This window comes from Kockovaella imperatae (assembly GCF_002102565.1).
Source record: "Kockovaella imperatae strain NRRL Y-17943 chromosome Unknown BD324scaffold_3, whole genome shotgun sequence".
Taxonomy (NCBI): Eukaryota; Fungi; Basidiomycota; class Tremellomycetes; order Tremellales; family Cuniculitremaceae; genus Kockovaella; species Kockovaella imperatae.
In genome coordinates this window covers 19,376-35,121 of record NW_019028943.1, presented here as the reverse complement: position 1 = coordinate 35,121, position 15,746 = coordinate 19,376, and the positions used below count along the sequence as shown (strand labels likewise).

The 15,746-nt window shown below is 50.5% G+C and overlaps 6 protein-coding genes across 6 annotated transcripts; 3 read left to right on the top strand and 3 right to left on the bottom strand.

The window, feature by feature from the left end:
* The first annotated feature begins 277 nt into the window (after nt 1-277).
* Nucleotides 278-3,447, top strand: BD324DRAFT_291502 (hypothetical protein). The gene is made up of 15 exons (XM_022012395.1): nt 278-472; nt 582-646; nt 751-1,124; nt 1,183-1,262; nt 1,321-1,493; nt 1,544-1,712; nt 1,769-1,930; nt 1,981-1,984; nt 2,042-2,113; nt 2,173-2,311; nt 2,369-2,406; nt 2,455-2,458; nt 2,507-2,613; nt 2,665-2,743; nt 2,829-3,447. Exons 1-15 carry the CDS (start codon nt 438-440, stop codon nt 3,206-3,208), a joined length of 1,881 nt encoding a protein of 626 aa, XP_021872680.1. The 5' UTR covers nt 278-437; the 3' UTR covers nt 3,209-3,447.
* BD324DRAFT_291404 (hypothetical protein) lies at nt 3,433-4,932 on the bottom strand. Its single transcript, XM_022012394.1, has 3 exons — nt 4,497-4,932; nt 4,040-4,405; nt 3,433-3,976 (listed from the first exon to the last, which is right to left on the bottom strand). The coding sequence occupies exons 1-3, from the start codon at nt 4,528-4,530 to the stop codon at nt 3,657-3,659; spliced, it is 720 nt and encodes a 239-aa protein (XP_021872679.1). The 5' UTR covers nt 4,531-4,932; the 3' UTR covers nt 3,433-3,656.
* Nucleotides 4,933-6,740: 1,808 nt separating this feature from the next.
* Nucleotides 6,741-8,876, bottom strand: BD324DRAFT_648929 (Mob1/phocein; the record flags this gene model as incomplete). Its single annotated transcript, XM_022017907.1, has 6 exons — nt 6,741-8,022; nt 8,084-8,134; nt 8,190-8,348; nt 8,407-8,426; nt 8,491-8,664; nt 8,811-8,876. 6 exons carry the CDS (start codon nt 8,874-8,876, stop codon nt 6,741-6,743), a joined length of 1,752 nt encoding a protein of 583 aa, XP_021872678.1.
* Nucleotides 8,877-9,319: 443 nt separating this feature from the next.
* On the top strand, nt 9,320-10,053 carry BD324DRAFT_607346 (putative transcription initiation factor iia small chain; the record flags this gene model as incomplete). Its single annotated transcript, XM_022014066.1, has 5 exons — nt 9,320-9,372; nt 9,427-9,514; nt 9,577-9,636; nt 9,722-9,810; nt 9,954-10,053. The coding sequence occupies 5 exons, from the start codon at nt 9,320-9,322 to the stop codon at nt 10,051-10,053; spliced, it is 390 nt and encodes a 129-aa protein (XP_021872677.1).
* Nucleotides 10,054-11,198: 1,145 nt separating this feature from the next.
* BD324DRAFT_648927 (Cupredoxin) lies at nt 11,199-13,932 on the top strand (the record flags this gene model as incomplete). The annotated part of the gene is made up of 15 exons (XM_022017906.1): nt 11,199-11,306; nt 11,359-11,399; nt 11,462-11,660; nt 11,728-11,788; nt 11,848-12,003; nt 12,056-12,208; nt 12,266-12,446; nt 12,515-12,704; nt 12,762-12,792; nt 12,849-12,858; nt 12,915-13,091; nt 13,156-13,339; nt 13,393-13,411; nt 13,480-13,655; nt 13,723-13,932. 15 exons carry the CDS (start codon nt 11,199-11,201, stop codon nt 13,930-13,932), a joined length of 1,896 nt encoding a protein of 631 aa, XP_021872676.1.
* A 281-nt stretch (nt 13,933-14,213) lies between these two features.
* Nucleotides 14,214-15,689, bottom strand: BD324DRAFT_655219 (hypothetical protein; the record flags this gene model as incomplete). The annotated part of the gene is made up of 7 exons (XM_022018810.1): nt 15,544-15,689; nt 15,050-15,457; nt 14,732-14,936; nt 14,604-14,679; nt 14,522-14,554; nt 14,284-14,460; nt 14,214-14,231 (listed from the first exon to the last, which is right to left on the bottom strand). Exons 1-7 carry the CDS (start codon nt 15,587-15,589, stop codon nt 14,214-14,216), a joined length of 963 nt encoding a protein of 320 aa, XP_021872675.1. The 5' UTR covers nt 15,590-15,689.
* Between the last annotated feature and the right edge of the window lie 57 nt (nt 15,690-15,746).

Below are 15,746 nucleotides of genomic sequence, written 5' to 3'. Positions count from 1 at the left end.
GCATATGGAGCATGTTTGTCCGAAGCAAGCAGAGGGCTAAGTATTCTCAGTTCGTGGTACGCATGATCATCCATTGATGCGGCTGATACGCGCTTCCAATGTGGAGGGCACACGGCGATCCACCTTTGTCCCCATGTGGAGCTCACTGGAGATCGAGTGCAGATGAGCCCGAGATTGACCATACGTCCTCGTACTGTTGAATTATGCGAGCAAAGCTGATAGACTAGCACAGTGAGAGCCCGCCCTCAGGCCCCCCCCCCTCCTCCCCCAACCAAGTCACGTGATTTTCGGCATCGGAATTCACTCTCGGCATTGAGCCGTCTACGTAAAAAAAGCTGGTCACAGATTTCAAGATTGTGGAGTCAACTGGTTTTGTGTTGTGAACATTACATTTTGGATTCTCAGACGGCAAGCAGACCTAGTGTGACCGGTCCATTATGAGTGAAGAAGCTTACTACATTGGATTCGACGTGTGAGTTTGAACGGGCTACACTCGTTCTTCCGGTGCTCTGTCCCGCGAGCTCCACCCTTTTGACGAGCTCCAACTGATTGATTCATTGACTGACTGGCTGGCTTGATAGCGGAACTGGCTCTGGTCGAGCATGTCTTGTAGACCGGACCGGAAAGTTGATCGCCGAGAAGTCTGGTGAGTGTTATCTAGACTACCCTCTCGCGCATCGCTACCCAAGCTTTTGGCACCCGTTTTTATTCTTTATTATTAACTTACTTCCTGTTCTTGATACTCTGCAGAACCCACCCTGACACACCGATCTGCGACGGATCACAGAATCTACGAGCAATCCACTACGGACATTTGGCAAGCTCTGTCGTCATGCTGTCGATCTATCATCAAATCATCAGGTATCTCTCCGTCTCTAGTCAAAGGCATAGGCTTCGACGCAACCTGTTCACTTGCAGTGGTGAACCAATCTGGTCAGCCTGTATCCATTTCACGTACGGGCGAGCAAGAAACGGATGAGAATGACGAAAACCTCGGTAGAGTGGTTCAAGGTCAAAAGGCGTGGAATATCATCCTTTGGGCGGATCATAGGGCCGAGGAAGAGGCAGACACCATCAACAAGACGGGTGAAGGGGTACTGAACTTTGTCGGCAAGACCATGAGTGTGAGTTCGCAGAGGAGGCTGACGTTCAAGCAAGATCCATTGACTCATACCTCCACAGCTTGAAATGGAGATCCCCAAAACTCTTTGGCTGAAGAAACACATGCCCAAAGACCGGTTCAAGGACTGTATGTTTTTCGAGTGAGCGCTTGACTCTTCGCTACTTCCGCGATGGTGTCGTATTGATAGACATTCTCAGCCTTCCAGATTACCTCACGTACCGTGCGACTGGCTCTCTTGCACGATCCACATGCTCGCTTGCTTGTAAATTCTCCTTCGTCCCTCCCGGAGCGACCATGACGCACGACTGCGATGGAGGTAAGGAAGAAGTCTCGACAACTGGTTGGCAACAGCGTTTCTTTGACAAGATTGGTCAGTCATTGTTCCGAGTGTCCTCCTGTCGTCTGCTGATCTCCAGCTAGGCCTCGGCGATATGGCAGCGGACAAGTTTGCCCAAGTTGGAGGTATTCCTGGAGATGGAGGTCTCGTCCTGACAGCTGGACAACCCGTGGGCACTGGTCTCAGTAAACAGGCAGCGGAGGATTTAGGTTTGATCGAAGGCACAGCAGTAGGCAGCGGTGTCATCGATGCGTGAGTGGAGTGCGCCAAAGGTCTCTCCTTTCATAGGCACTGACCCGTTTAATCAGATACGCGGGCTGGATCGGTACGGTTGCTGCGACTTCTTCTGCCCCTTCGGGAGAATCTACCAAGCCTCCTAGTCTCGAGCAGGCGAATAGTCGATTGGCCGCTATTGCCGGGACCAGTACGTGTCATATCGTGCAGAGCAAAGACGGGATTCTCGTACCTGGGTGAGTTGGGAAAGCATTTTGGCGGCGAACTCAGCTGACGGGCTACACAGTGTCGTACGTCATGAAGAGAGATCTCGAATTTGAATAATAATGCTGAATCCAATCTTACAGTGGGGACCGTACCGCGATGCCGTCTTCCCTGGTCAATGGATGAACGAAGGTGGTCAATCATCCACTGGACAGGTGGGTCATCGCAATGCCCACCGCCCGATGAAAGATGCCAACCAGCTCTGTTTTTTTAGTTGATCGACTTTATGATCACGACTCATCCCGCTTACCCTAGATTGGTGGAAGAAGCCAAAAAGGCGGATACGAACATGTTCCAAATTCTTGCAGATCGACTCGCGGCGCTGGTCAAGGAGTATGGTCTGGAGACTGCCAGTGAGTGGCGCGGGCGTCTGTAGATGGGCCCTGATGGTGATCTGATCCTCTTTACAGCTCAACTCACGAAGGATCTGCACTTTTATCCTGACTTGGTGAGTAAATTTTCGTTTTGAAAGGTCATGTCGCTAATGTTCCATCAGCACGGTCAGTCCAGACTGACAACCTGTGAAGTTGTATCTGACCTTGCCGCAGGAAATAGATCACCTCTGGCAGACCCTCAGATGAAGGGTATGATCACTGGCTTGGCTTTGTCCGATACGATCAGTGATCTCGCGAGGAAGTTCAACGTGACGATGGAGGTCAGTCCAAGAGATATGACTGATCGTGCTCGCTCTCTGATACCTTTCTAGGCTATCGCTCTACAAACCAAGCACATTGTGGACGAAATGAACGCTCGGGGACATGTCATTGATTCGATCTACATGTCTGGTGAGTGGTTCATTGACAGAGAAATGCAATTTCTCGACACCCGCTGAACCAATTCCATCGCCCTCCCTCCCTCCGCCCCTCGCAGGTTCCCAGGCCAAGAACGCCCCACTCATGTCGCTCCTCGCTACGGTTCTCCGTATGCCCGTTGTGATCCCGCCTCAACCGTCCGCGGCTGTCGTCCTTGGAGCGGCGATGCTCGGTCGATTCGCTCATGATCTCTCGACGGCTAGACAAGCTCCGATCCTCACGCAACAAGATGCGGAAGAAGCTAAACAGCTCAGTGGTGCAGGATTATGGGACGTCATGGTTGAAATGACTCAACCGGCCGTCAGGGTTTTACCTCGAGCTGGAGATATCGGTCAGAGGGAGAGTCGACTCTTAGATGTCAAGTACAAGATTTTCAAAGAGAGTATCGAAGTTCAAAGGCGATGGAGGCAGATGATCAAGGATGAGCAAGGACATTGAGGTGGAAATCTGGATTGATGCCTCCATAGACTAGATGCATAGACTTTTATTTAACATTGGTCGCTCATCGGATGCAGTCGGTCAATCATCATTCATCCGTTTCTAGCCGTGACTGCACTCTCGCTTCTTCTACCACGTCTCATGGCAGATGCATGGTGATCATCCATGCAGAGTACCAAGGTTGAAGACTACCTAAAATGTCCAAAATGTCCATCATGTCATGCGCCCCCAGAGAAGATCTAATATATCCCGTTATAAGCAAGGAAAGCTATCGTCGTCGTTCGTCAAAAAGATTCGTATCATCATCGTATACGTTTTGAGAGAGAGAGAGACAGAGAGAGTAGCCGCCCTACAGAGAGAGAGAGTAATCGCCACGCTCCAATTCCCGCTCCTCTTTTTATGTTGTCATGACCCTGCCTGTGCTTTCGAGATCGAATCGTGTCCCGATCTAGTGAGCAAGCTCCTCCGCCAGACCTGTCATTTCGTCTGTCCATCCGGTGATACTGAGTGAAGTGTACAAATGCCAGGCGCCGACTCCCACGACGCCAAGTAGAGCGATGGATTTGAGGATAGATACGAGGTGAGATGACGGGCGTTTGGGTGTTGACGCAGTGGGACCAGGAGAGGCTCGATAGAATATTCGGAAAGGATCACAGGTCCGGTAGTCTGTATCGTCGGGAAGCGGTAGAGACGTAGGAGGTAGGAGGAGGATAGATTTTGGCGGTGGAGTGCTTGATCTCCGGGGGTGAGGTTCAGGATGAGGTTCGGCTGGCAATGGTACATTCGTCAGCTCCAGCTGGACACGAGATGTTTGTTTTTAGCTTTACTCACTCAGGATAATCCCTGGTACCTCTATTGATGCTATCCTCTTTTCATCCCATTGACTTTCAGCTGAGCCTCTCCTTGAACTGGCAGTCGAAGAACGAGTCACCAGTCCGCCCATGATGATTTCTCTTGGTTCTTCTGACACAACCTCACAGAATCGAGGCGGGAGTGTACGACTACTCAGAGGTCGATTGGGAATACGTCGACCCGTCTTATCGGAATGACCAACCAATGGACCGTACATGGGTGGAGTGGATGGTGTCATTGGATAAGGAGAGTAAGGTGTGGTGGGTGTAGGATGGGATGATCCAGTGAGGGGAGACGTCGGAGATGACATGGATGGACTTGCTGCGATGGTATCGATGACAAGGCCTGAGAATCGGAGTGATGAAGAAGGAAAGAGTCAGAAAGGCATGTCAATATATATAACCACGTATTTCTCTTGCTCGCATCCTTTACTCACCTGGCAGGCCGCGTTTCTCACTGATTGAAGGCATGACTGAGTGCGAATTGGATGGGTGGAATGTGTGATCAATTCAATCTTTGCTTGCTTGCTTGCTTCCTTTGGACGTCAGAAAGGAATATCCGATAGAGGATGAAACCCAGGGGGGAGGAGGGGGGACCAGGAAGAGAGTGTAATCGACAGAGTGGGAAGGATAAAGTGATTCAGGGGGAGAGATAGGTCAAGTGATTTAATCGACTGTTGTGCCTGAGGGCCTGCAGCGAATTGTAGAGATGGCGATCACAGGGCAGAGCGCGAGCAGGATGTGACCAAGGAAAACCGTGAGATGCTTGAGATTGAGGGGGAAAGGGAGACAGTGTGATCACCCTCGGTGTTGCAATATGAACCGACTTTGGATGAAATGGCTGCGTCCAAAATCAAACAAGCAAATGCCGTCCTTCCTCAGGTACCGAGAAGAGGGGGAGGAGGGGCTGGAATCACAAAGGACCTGATAGGTGATGACTTTTCGGATGCGATGAGAGCCTCGTGTCTTGTTTTGACACTGTGATATGGGATGGTGTGAGTCGAGCAAAGTGCCGAGGATGTCGATGCGGTGAGTGTGAAATACCGACAAGTGCCAACGCCTCCTTCTACCGATCCTTCTAGGCTGGACGGTCCAGACGCTTCGCTGATTGATCGTGTTTTTCGAGACCGAATAGTATATTCGGTTCACGTCTTCAAGCAGGCCCTTTTCTGACTTGACTGATTCGGAGCCTCAACAAAGGGGACGGTTTCCTCCAGAAGCGAGCCCCCAGGAAAAATGAGTCAATCGATGTCTTTGTCTCAAGAAGATGTGTTCTTCAAGGATTTTGACGGAGAGATGAGTTTGGCTGAGTTTGGAATGAGATCGAATGGAAAGGTCGTTCAGTCGATCCGAGACCTGTACCAGAGAATATCAGAGACCAGGAGGTTCGTGTGAGTTGTCTATGGGTAATAACGAGGATCGGTTTCAGTCCAAAGAATGAGAACGTCGTAGCGGAAAGATCGACCTTGGAATGATGCTCGTGTGCGCTGGGTTCACTACTTACTTGTTCGTCTAACGTGTGAGCTTGGATTGGGAGATAGGGGTGGGTGGCAGGTCGTCTAAACTGAAATTCTAAGGCCCAGAGCCAAAACGGTATTCTGGTCTATCCGGGAGGACGGTGAAAGGAGATCGATGGGAACAGGAAATGAAGAACGGACGGGCCGTGAGCAGAGGATCGAAAGACTTTGACCAAATGCTGTTTTTGGAATGCCCGAAAGCTTTGTGTTTACTAGACTCACGAGGGAGGCGTCCAGCCAGTCGGCACTCGCAACCCTCATCCCTCATCTGAAGGAACGCCTTTTCCCCCCTGTCTTCCCTTCCTCCCCCGCCCCACCCGATTGAGTTCTCTCATGAGAAGTGAAGACTATTTTTGCATCTGTCAATGTTCACTTGGCGCTAAGATATGATCTCAATGGATGGTCAAGTTGAAGAGGTTGGTTGGACCATCAATGAAAAAAAAAAAGCAGAGCCTTGAACGCCTTTCGTCAGTGGCGATTCTGATATAGACTTGTCCGATAGGACGGGGGGTACTCCAATCCATGGTCGTTGTTTGTGATGCGATGCTTGATATGTCCTGTCTGAGTTTCAATGCGCTCAAGAGTGTATGCTGGCTCTGGGAACACATATCACGTCATGCATGCTCATAGTTGGACGGCGTTGTTATCTCTCTCACACGGCTGATGCGCTCTCACACGCATGATCACTGCCGAAACACATACAAATTGTTGTTACAGATTCAAGTGTGGCGTCCGAGATAAACAACCTTCTTCCCACCAACTCAGACTCTCTATACTCAGCAGTGGTTCAAGAACTTGATACAAGGCCAAAGATTCGCTACACCGTTCCAACCCATGCGTGTGTCATTGACCCATCTCATCTACGAAACTTGAAGCCTAGAACATCAGACGTGCCATTCATTCTCTTGGCGTCAGGAGGCTGTCAATTGATCCATCCAATCCCAACCCAAAAAAATTCCAGTCTTGACGCTAATGAATATGGATTACCACTCAAAAGGGCTAGCCAGTGGTATGGTAGAAACTGAAACCATGAACCAAATCTCGTCGCAGATCATCTTTCTCAAAGTCGATCCTAGTCGTCGACCGAGGTCGCAAGGGGCAAGCGTGTAAGCATAAGAACTATGCACATGCAAAATAAAGACAGGCACGTGGTACAGCTGCGTACTACCGCCCCTTGCCCTTCTTACGATTCGCTTTACGTCCTTGAGCGGGTGACTCGGGCATCATCGAGGTGACCGTGCCTTCCTCCGTAGATCCATTCGACGTTGGCGGCGCATCAGACGATGAGATGTCCGGGGCCGTCGCCTCCACGGCGTTAACTGGATCCGGCACATCCTCATCCTCTAACGAAAGCTTTTCCACCTCATTCGCCGCGGTCTCAACAGACTTGTCCGCGTCCTCCTTCTCAAGTTCGGGTGTTGGCACAGAATCCGATAATGCTTCTTTGAGCGTATCTTCCAGACTTGGCGTCGGGTCGTTCAAGTTGATGGCTTCCAACGTAGAGTCAACAGGTGGAATCTTGCCTTGCTCTTCCAGTAGATCAATCTCGTCTTTGGGAACCTCGTCGCTTGTAGCAGTGCTGACACTTTCACTCTCGTCTGACGTTCCCACATGAATAGCCGTTTCGTTGCTCTCTGTTCGAATCAAGTCTGATCCCGGTTCTGGGACAGTTGGAAGAGCCGCAGATTCAGAATCGGATGACCAAAGCATCGTTCCTCGCGGTTGCTTCCCCCGTCCATTCGTACCTCGTGATAATGTCCCTCGGATCGATTTGAAAGATTGATCAGGTGATCCTTGGCCCTCTTCAAATTGTTGTACCTTTTGAGAAACGTTGTCGCGTGACGGTGACACCTTTTCGTCGGAAGCTGGAGTCATGGTTCCTGTCCGAGAGGGTAGGCTCTTGTTTGGGCTGCCGTTTGCTAGGCCTTGGGTCCTGGAGCTTGAGGCTTGAGGAGACGACTGTGTATCCTTGTTCGACACAACGGCGGGAGATCGAGACGGAGGAATATCGTCAACGTTCTTAGAGAGTCGATCTCGGTCCAATGATCGAGTTCGTTTCCCAGCGTTGTCCATCTCTTCCTTATCCCTTCCTCTACTTTCATCCTCCTCACTCTCTTCCTCCTCTTCGTCTTCTTCTTCCTCATCTTCCTCATCCTCATTATCCACCTCTTCCTCCTCCTCTGCACCCTTCTTCTCATTCATATCTACATCCACATCGTCCTCATGACCAGAATGTATCTTCGTAGCGGATTTTGGGACGTATAGCAGGTTGTCTGTGACCATTTCGTACGTCTCACAAAGAGCCACGAATCTTGCATACAAGGCTGTCTCAACCTCGCATAGGGAGAACGCCTCACGATGGTGATAAAAGGCATGAGAGAAGATTCGCGAGAGTCGCCGGAAGAGGGAAGGAAAGTAGGATAATGAGGCTGCAGGAATGGAAAGTCTGCAAGTGGACTGTCAACCTGGGGGTTGTATGCTTCCATGATATAGGCTCAGTCCCTCACCTTGAAGGGAACTGCTGGGGAGAATTGAGGAGCGCAACCGTGGAGTCAATCCTTCAGGTCGTTGTGAGCATCATATGCTTGGTCGTACCTCTCTCTTTATACTCACGTATGCAAGATGTAATCGATAGCGCAACATTCCTCAGTCTTCCCATCATGCGCAATGCACAAATATTGCCACTCGTTTGCCTTCATCTCGGGACATGTCTCCCGAGTACATATAGATAAGAGGGAGGTGATCAGGGGAGTCAAATCAATCGGTATGCGTCTGATACATTTAGCGGATCAGCATCGCGCACAGTGATGACGATTGAGAGGAATCTCACCTTAGATGCTCGTATAGCCACTGACAGAGGTCATTATTACATGATCAGCTTCGGGGGTCTGCGTCTCAGGTTCAAGCGACCCACGACATGCTTCTCGTCGACGCCTCGTTTCTTACTGCTTGTTCCTGGGACTTCTACGAGTCCTTTGATATCGTGAGGGTCCGACCTGACCTTGAGAGAGAGGTACTCGGCCAGTTGGAAAGGCCCGTCAAACTCGGACAATGGAGGGATATGAGAGGACGAGCTGGGTTGGATATCCTAGAGGGGGATTGAAACGATATCACAGTGAGCGACTCATTACAGCATGAGAGAGACGGTTGGATGAGATCAAGCAAGCAAGCAAGCCATCATCATGCCATGCTCGTCTTTACTATCCCTGCGTTGAAGAAACCCAAGAGGCTCACCTCGACTCTTGTCCCCCGTTTCAATCGATATACCTGCTTCGAGCTCGAGCTTGAGCTTTCGTCCATCTTGTCATCACTTGAAGAGATGATCATATCGTGTCAGAATACTGGAGCCAGTCACTGTAGACTTGAAACGACCGTCCCACGACTATAGAAAGACGCTTTTGATCGTCGCCTCTACCAACCAGTGACGCGCGTGACCTGAACCCCTCTTGCCGATACGCACAAAATGTCAATTAAATACAGTCAAGATAAATATTCAAGACCCTATTTTGATATATAAAGGGGGGTTTCCATCTACCGTTCTCACTTTCTTTCTCCCCTCCCTCTTCGTCCCACTCGACTGCTCGCCACCCAACTGTATCAAGAGCAGTCGAGTCAAGACATACATCGCCGGTGGTACTGGGAGGACAAGGCGGGACCACGGCGACGGTATTGGCGTCAAAACTTGAGCCCTTGCTTTCGTCGGATCGGGATTCCGCGTTGAGCGGATCTATCTGCTGGGCAGCATGGCAGCTCCGCCACCAGGTCAGAGCTATTATGAATTCTACAGAGGGTCCAGGTGAGTCTATTGGACGTGGAATGATGTTTTGGAATCCCGCTCAAACTATGTTAGTATCGGCACCGCGCTGACGGACTCGTTGGACGAACTCATCACTCAAGGGGATATCCCTCCTCAATTGGCCATGCGAGTCCTACAGCAGGTTAGCTATCTCTGTCTATGTTTCCCGTCGCTGAAAAGAGAACAAGCTGACTTTGTTTACAGTTTGATAAGAGCTTGACCGAGTGTTTGCAGAAAGGAGTCAAGACCAAGACTTCCGTCAAGGTTAGTTGGGTAATCGCTTACACTTCACCGTCTTCTGCTTTGTCATATTTCGTACAGATAGTGTGCTTACCTCTCTTGCCTCCAGGGACACCTCGCAACGTACAGGTTGTGCGATGACGTGTGGACATTCGTGGTGAAAGACCCACAGTTCCGCATGGAAGGTCAGAATCATACGTGAGTGTTTTACTTTGCAGACACCCCACATCCGATCATCTGGATCTGTCCAGTCAACGAGTTCTGGAGGCGTCCATTCCCGCCTTGACCCACTCTCTTGTTGTTGTTCCCCTGACGGACTCTGGTCGCTGATGCTCCGGCAGATCTTTCGACACAGTGACAGCGCCAAAGATCAAAATCGTCGCGTGTAAAAGCGGAGATGCACCAGAGGGAAAGAAGAGCGGAGCCAAAGCTCAAGACTAGGCGACAGTGCTGGTCCGGGAGATCGAGTTTCACGGAACAAAACGGTCTCGATTCCCAAATCCCAGTTCTTCATCTCCACCGCACCATCCGCCTATTACACCCATAGCTCGAGTACAACACCCTCCCAACACGAAAAACCCTGCCTTGGCTGCCTTCGCAAGCCCGCTTATCTTACCGCATGCGATTTTTTGACTCGCTCACATTGCCCGGACGACGACACATGTCTCTACCCTGTAGTATATAAGATCAATCTCATTGATTCTTTCTCGTATGTATGTATCAATTTACGCGCCTTCAGTTGGCCCACGGTTAGCCATATCTTCTGACCTTCCGTCGTCAAACACTATGGGCAAATAGACAAGATGAAGGAGGCGAAAGGATCAACATCTCAAGTTTTGCGATGAGGTGGTCCAACCAGGAGTATCTGCGCACCTAAGATCAAGCAAATGCGAGGGAAGTACTGTACGTTGCTCCTCTGGCCGTAGCGGGCGGATCGGCCGATCTCACATACGAGACGGATCTCGACCCTGCAAGAGAACATCAGTCATCGATTTCACGCGCCATGGCATGGACCACAAAGCCTGGTCCACGTGTATAGCCGTCCAGCTTTACTTGTTTCACTCATACCAGCTCAGATGTGCCACATTCATGCTTTTGCCTCCTCCCCACTTTTCGGCCGATCACATTTACTTTCCTGATCCTCTTTTCTTTTTTTTTTATCTGATAAAGGAAAAAGGTGGTCCAAATCCCTCCTCAATCAACGAAAATAGACTCCGACGGTGTCAGTGCACGCTTGGCCAGTTTGGCATTACTCTTTGAGAAGGGCGAGAAACCCGTTCAGGGCACCTGTGATCCATCTGGCTGCCTGCCTGTCTCGTATCCTACCATCGCAATTTCGGTCGAAAACGAAAAGGTCGACGGAGGGGACATTCGAATCTTTTTTCGTTTATCAGATAAAAAAAGAAAAGCCAAAGAAGAGGCAATTTCGTTTTATCCATACGCCATTTTCCAAATCCCCTCGACATCCTCACATAGTCCCTCCGGTCGCATAAGTGAACGTATATCGGAGCCTGCACGTTTGAGACAATCGACAAGGCCCACAAACAGCTCGCCTCCGGTGTGCTTCTACGGGCAGCACCCTCACCATGGTGATCCGCCCATTTGTACTTGCTGTCGCCCTTGCTGGACAGGTTTCGGCCGTGGTTCAAGAACACTGGTGGAACATCTCTTATGCCACTGCGAACCCAGACGGTGTGAGTGGACTCAGAAGTCTCTGAAAGACGGTACTGACCCGTTTTGGCGAAGCTGTACGAACGCCGAGTCATCGGCGTGAACGGAACATGGCCGTAAGTCTGTCTGTCTCTTAGAATCTGAAGGTGCGCGCTCTGACACACATGGGCATAATCAGAATTCCAGCGGTCCACTCTATTCAAGGGGACGAAATACTGATACACGCTTATAATGGTCTCGGGGAAGTAGGGACCTCTTTACATGCCCATGGGATGTTCTTCAATCATTCAAATTGGTATGACGGCGCTGTCGGAGTGACCCAATGTTCCTTGCCCCCTGGTCAGACTATGGACTATTCGATCGATACGAGCTTACAGGTAGGCATGATGAATCTCCAGAATTGGAGAGAAAATCTTTGTGGCTGACGCCAGCGATCCCTTTCAGAATGGGACGTATTGGATTCATGCCCATTTCTCTGGTCAATACGTGGATGGTTTACGAACGCGTGAGTTGATCAAGCGTCCGAACGCATGGGGTCATACACTGAACACTTTGGAATAACAGCCTCTGTGATTCATTCTGCGGCACCTCGGACTGATAATGTCACTTGGGACGACGAGTACACGTTGGTCGTCTCAGACTGGTATCATGAAGAACATCCTGTCCTCCTGAAGGAATTCATGAGTTGGAAAAACCCAACGGGAGCGGAGCCTATCCCAGGTGAGCCGTCGCCAACCTCTTCGATATGCAATACCTGAACTGTTTTATAAAGACTCCGCGGTCATCTACGTCCTGCACAACGATACGTACTACCCCTCGCCTGAATCCATCTCCAATGGATCCGCGACGAACAATAATGCGAAAATACATTTCGAACCGGGTCAAACGTACAGAATAAGAATAGTCAATATGGGTGCTTTGGCAAGTAAGTCGGATCCATCCATCCATCTGTGGTCGCTGAATATGTATCGCTCCACTCCAGTGTTTTGGGTCAACTTCGACCAACATGACATGTTCATCATTGAAGCTGATGGCGTCGAGATGGATCCTTACCCTATCGACGTCTTGACAGTGGCGGTCGCGCAACGATACTCGATTCTCGTCAAGGCCAAGAATGAGACGGGAACGAACTACGCTTTGAGCGTCATGCAGAGTCCGGACATGTGAGTGGGAAGTTCGGAAGTTCCTTGGGCGTGGCGTCGGGTGGGCCTTGACTGACAAGCACACTCAGGTACGACTACGTCCCGGATAAACTGGTTCTCAACAATACATTACAGATCGTGTACGCCGATTCCAATCCTCCAGCGCATAATATCACGTTTGACTCCATCACCACACTCAACGATACTGAATTCGTACCTGTCATCAAGAAGGGAATGCTGCCTGCAGATCATCAGATCACGCTCAATGTTTTCTTCGATGTGAGTGCGATCATTCTGGGGACATTTGAGTACGCTGACGCCGGCTTTCAACCTAAGACCTATGACGACGGAACTAACAGAGCATCCTGTGAGTACATGCGCGTTGACGTAAAGGTCTCTGCTGATGGTATCTTGGCTTCACAGTCAACAATATGTGAGCATGAGGACAAATGACAATCGCGATCCCTACACGGCTGATACCTCCCTCAGCACCTACGTCACGCCTCCGAACCCGTCCATATTCACAGCATGGTCAATGGGCAATGACTCGCTCAACCCAGCAGTCTATGGAGCTCAAACTCACGCATTGACGTACCCTCATCTGGCAAATGTCGAATTGACCGTGTACAATTGGGATTCAGGTTTCCACCCTTTTCACCTTCACGGGTGAGCTAGTTTTCCTGCGCCCGCCATGGTCAGAGGCAGCTATGATTGACGCCGAGTTATCTAGGCACGAGTTCCAAGTTGTTCACAAGAGTTTTGATGTGACGTCAAATGACACCACCATCAATCCTCCCTTCGATGAAAACCAGGCGAACCCCTCTCGACGAGACACCATCACCATTCCGCCTACGGGCAGCGTGACGCTACGGTGGACAGCAGACAACCCCGGAGCTTGGTTCTTCCACTGTCATGTGAGTCGGGACCGAGGTCTTCGCGAGTGCAGCTATTGATGACACGGTATCAGATTGATTGGCATCTGTCCAGTGAGAATTTCATTTCAGCGATCAGAGTGAAATCCATACGTACATGAGCCTGACTCCTCCCTGCTTAGGTGGCCTCGCCGTGGTCATGATTGAAGCGCCAGAATATTTCCAATCTCAGACGATCCCTGAGCAGCTCTACGATCAATGCAAGTATTGGGATCTCCCAACATCAGGCAATGTAGTGGGCTTGAATTCAACGACAGATTTCAAAGGTCAACCATGGGGACCCTTCCCAATCATCATGGTGCGTTTGGCTGTCACTCTTTATCATGCTTCTCTTCATCTGACGTGTATATTTCTCGGAACAACAGGGATGGACACCCAAAGCTATCGGCGCACTCGTCGGGTGTATCATTACTGCCATCGTTGGGTTCCTTACGGTCGTATGGTACGGTCACGGTGGCTTGGACGAGTCGGAGATCGAGGAGGAAGTGAGGCGGAAGATGGCCGCGAAGGGAAAGAAGGCGGGGTTGTTCAAGAAGTTCAAGGGAAGGTCGACTGAGGGAGCGACCAGTCAATAGAGCTCATAGCGCGTCAGAAGTCTAGACTATGACGAATGAAACGAAACACTACGGGCGGAGGCCTGGTTGGCAAATAGATGAGCCGTGTCAACTAAAGTTTGTCGCACATGTAGTGAGTGTACCGCCAGACTCGTCTAGATCGGTCATCAGAACCTTTGACCCGTCAGTCTGTACCGTCGCAGCCGAAGCATTTGGCTCAAGTCTTCATGATTCTTCTAGTCGTATAGTCTTCGGTTCTCAATACTCCTACGTCCGCGAAGTATTTTCTGCGTAAAGTCGCTCTACATAAACTTGCTTGCCTGCCCAATCTGTCAGTTTCACTCTCATGCGGCCTACCACAAGTCATCTCACCATGCCCATGAGCTGACCCAGTCCACCCGAATTGCCACCGCCCATCATTCCTGATCCACCACTTCCCATCATACCTCCCATCTTTTGCTTGAGCAAGAGCTTCATGATGGTCTGTCCAGCCGACGTCATGGCGTCTTGCTTATTGCCTTGAGCAGCACCTCCGGACTGGTCAAACAGCTACGTACGAGAGGGTGGTCAGATGGGCGCGGATGCATTCAAAACTTGCAGGCCAGCTTACTTTGGCGGCTTCAGACATGGCCATGCCGATCATCTAATTCAGATAAGCTCGGCCAACGTCGAAGAGGAATCACCAAACTCACCGCACTTGATCCTCCGCTAGAAGCTGATCCACCACCTCCCGAAGTGAACATCTTCAAAGCTTGCATAGCAGCGGCGCTGGTAGACTATCAGCCAAGAGATCTTGGACTGGAGCGAATTGTGCACCCACCTTCCCATACTGTTGGCATCCATTGATCCGGCATTCTGCTGACCGTAAGCCTGTTGATGTTGCCTCTGGACTTGATCTTCATCAAGATCGGTGTCATCAGGGTTCATATTGTTGATTCGACCCAGAGCATGGGAGAACATAGAAGCGTGCTCATTCCCGTTGCTGTTGAATTGATTTGCAGCTTGAAGCGCTTCGTCCTCGTTGACTAGTTGATGGAAGAAAAAGGATTGTGTATCAGTGAATGTCGTACCGAAATCGACAAGGGACAAGGAGTGCAAGCGAGACGAATTGGATCGTGGAGACCCGAAGACAACTCACTATGAGGCTTTCCACCACCTTGGAATCCCCCTGCCCCACCTTGTCCGTGTGGGGCATTGTACTGAGGTCCACCAGTCACACCGAATCGATCATTGTTACCTTGATCCTGATCGTAGTCTTGGCGTCCACCACCACCGTATCCACCTTGGTTATATCCACCTTGGTTCCCCTGATTGTATCCTCCTTGTCCGCCTTGGTTGTATCCGCCTTGCCCACCCTCATTGTATCGTCCCTCATTGCCTTGATTGTATCCCCCAGACCCTTGTCCTCCACCGTACCCTCCTCCACCACCCTGGTTGTAATCCGAGTCGCCGCCGTATCCTCCTCCGCCCCCACCACCTTGATTGTATCCTTGCTGCTGACCATAGCCTCCTCCACCTCCTGAATTACCGCCCTGTTGGCCTTCAACTACGTTGAGTCATTAGCAAAGCTGATGACACCGAACGAAAGGACAAGTGGAATGTGGAGCAACCGAGAGCGGGTTGGAGACTTACATTGCTTTTCCAGCTGCTCTTCGGCAAACTTCTTGATGAAATCCATGATGTATAGCTGCTTTGGGGGGTCTCTTGTGTAGAATTGACTGTAGAATGATATGTTATAAGATGAGTCGAAGGGAACGTCTGAGTTGCGCTGGAGCGTGCGTCGGGTGAGACGATCGGTGAATTGACAAGCCGGGCTTACTTTACGTCACTGTGTA

Bases quoted from the DNA above. Each gene is read 5' to 3' on its own strand.
- BD324DRAFT_291404 (XM_022012394.1), bottom strand. From the start codon at position 4,530: ATGCCTTCAATCAGTGAGAAACGCGGCCTGCCAG. The intron at 4,406-4,496 runs GTGAGTAAAGGA...TCCGATTCTCAG, and splicing joins TGAGAAACGCGGCCTGCCAG to GCCTTGTCATCGATACCATC. The intron at 3,977-4,039 runs GTGAGTAAAGCT...TACCATTGCCAG, and splicing joins GGTACCAGGGATTATCCTGA to CCGAACCTCATCCTGAACCT.
- BD324DRAFT_291502 (XM_022012395.1), top strand. From the start codon at position 438: ATGAGTGAAGAAGCTTACTACATTGGATTCGACGT. The intron at 1,263-1,320 runs GTGAGCGCTTGA...AGACATTCTCAG, and splicing joins AAGGACTGTATGTTTTTCGA to CCTTCCAGATTACCTCACGT. The intron at 2,744-2,828 runs GTGAGTGGTTCA...CGCCCCTCGCAG, and splicing joins TGATTCGATCTACATGTCTG to GTTCCCAGGCCAAGAACGCC.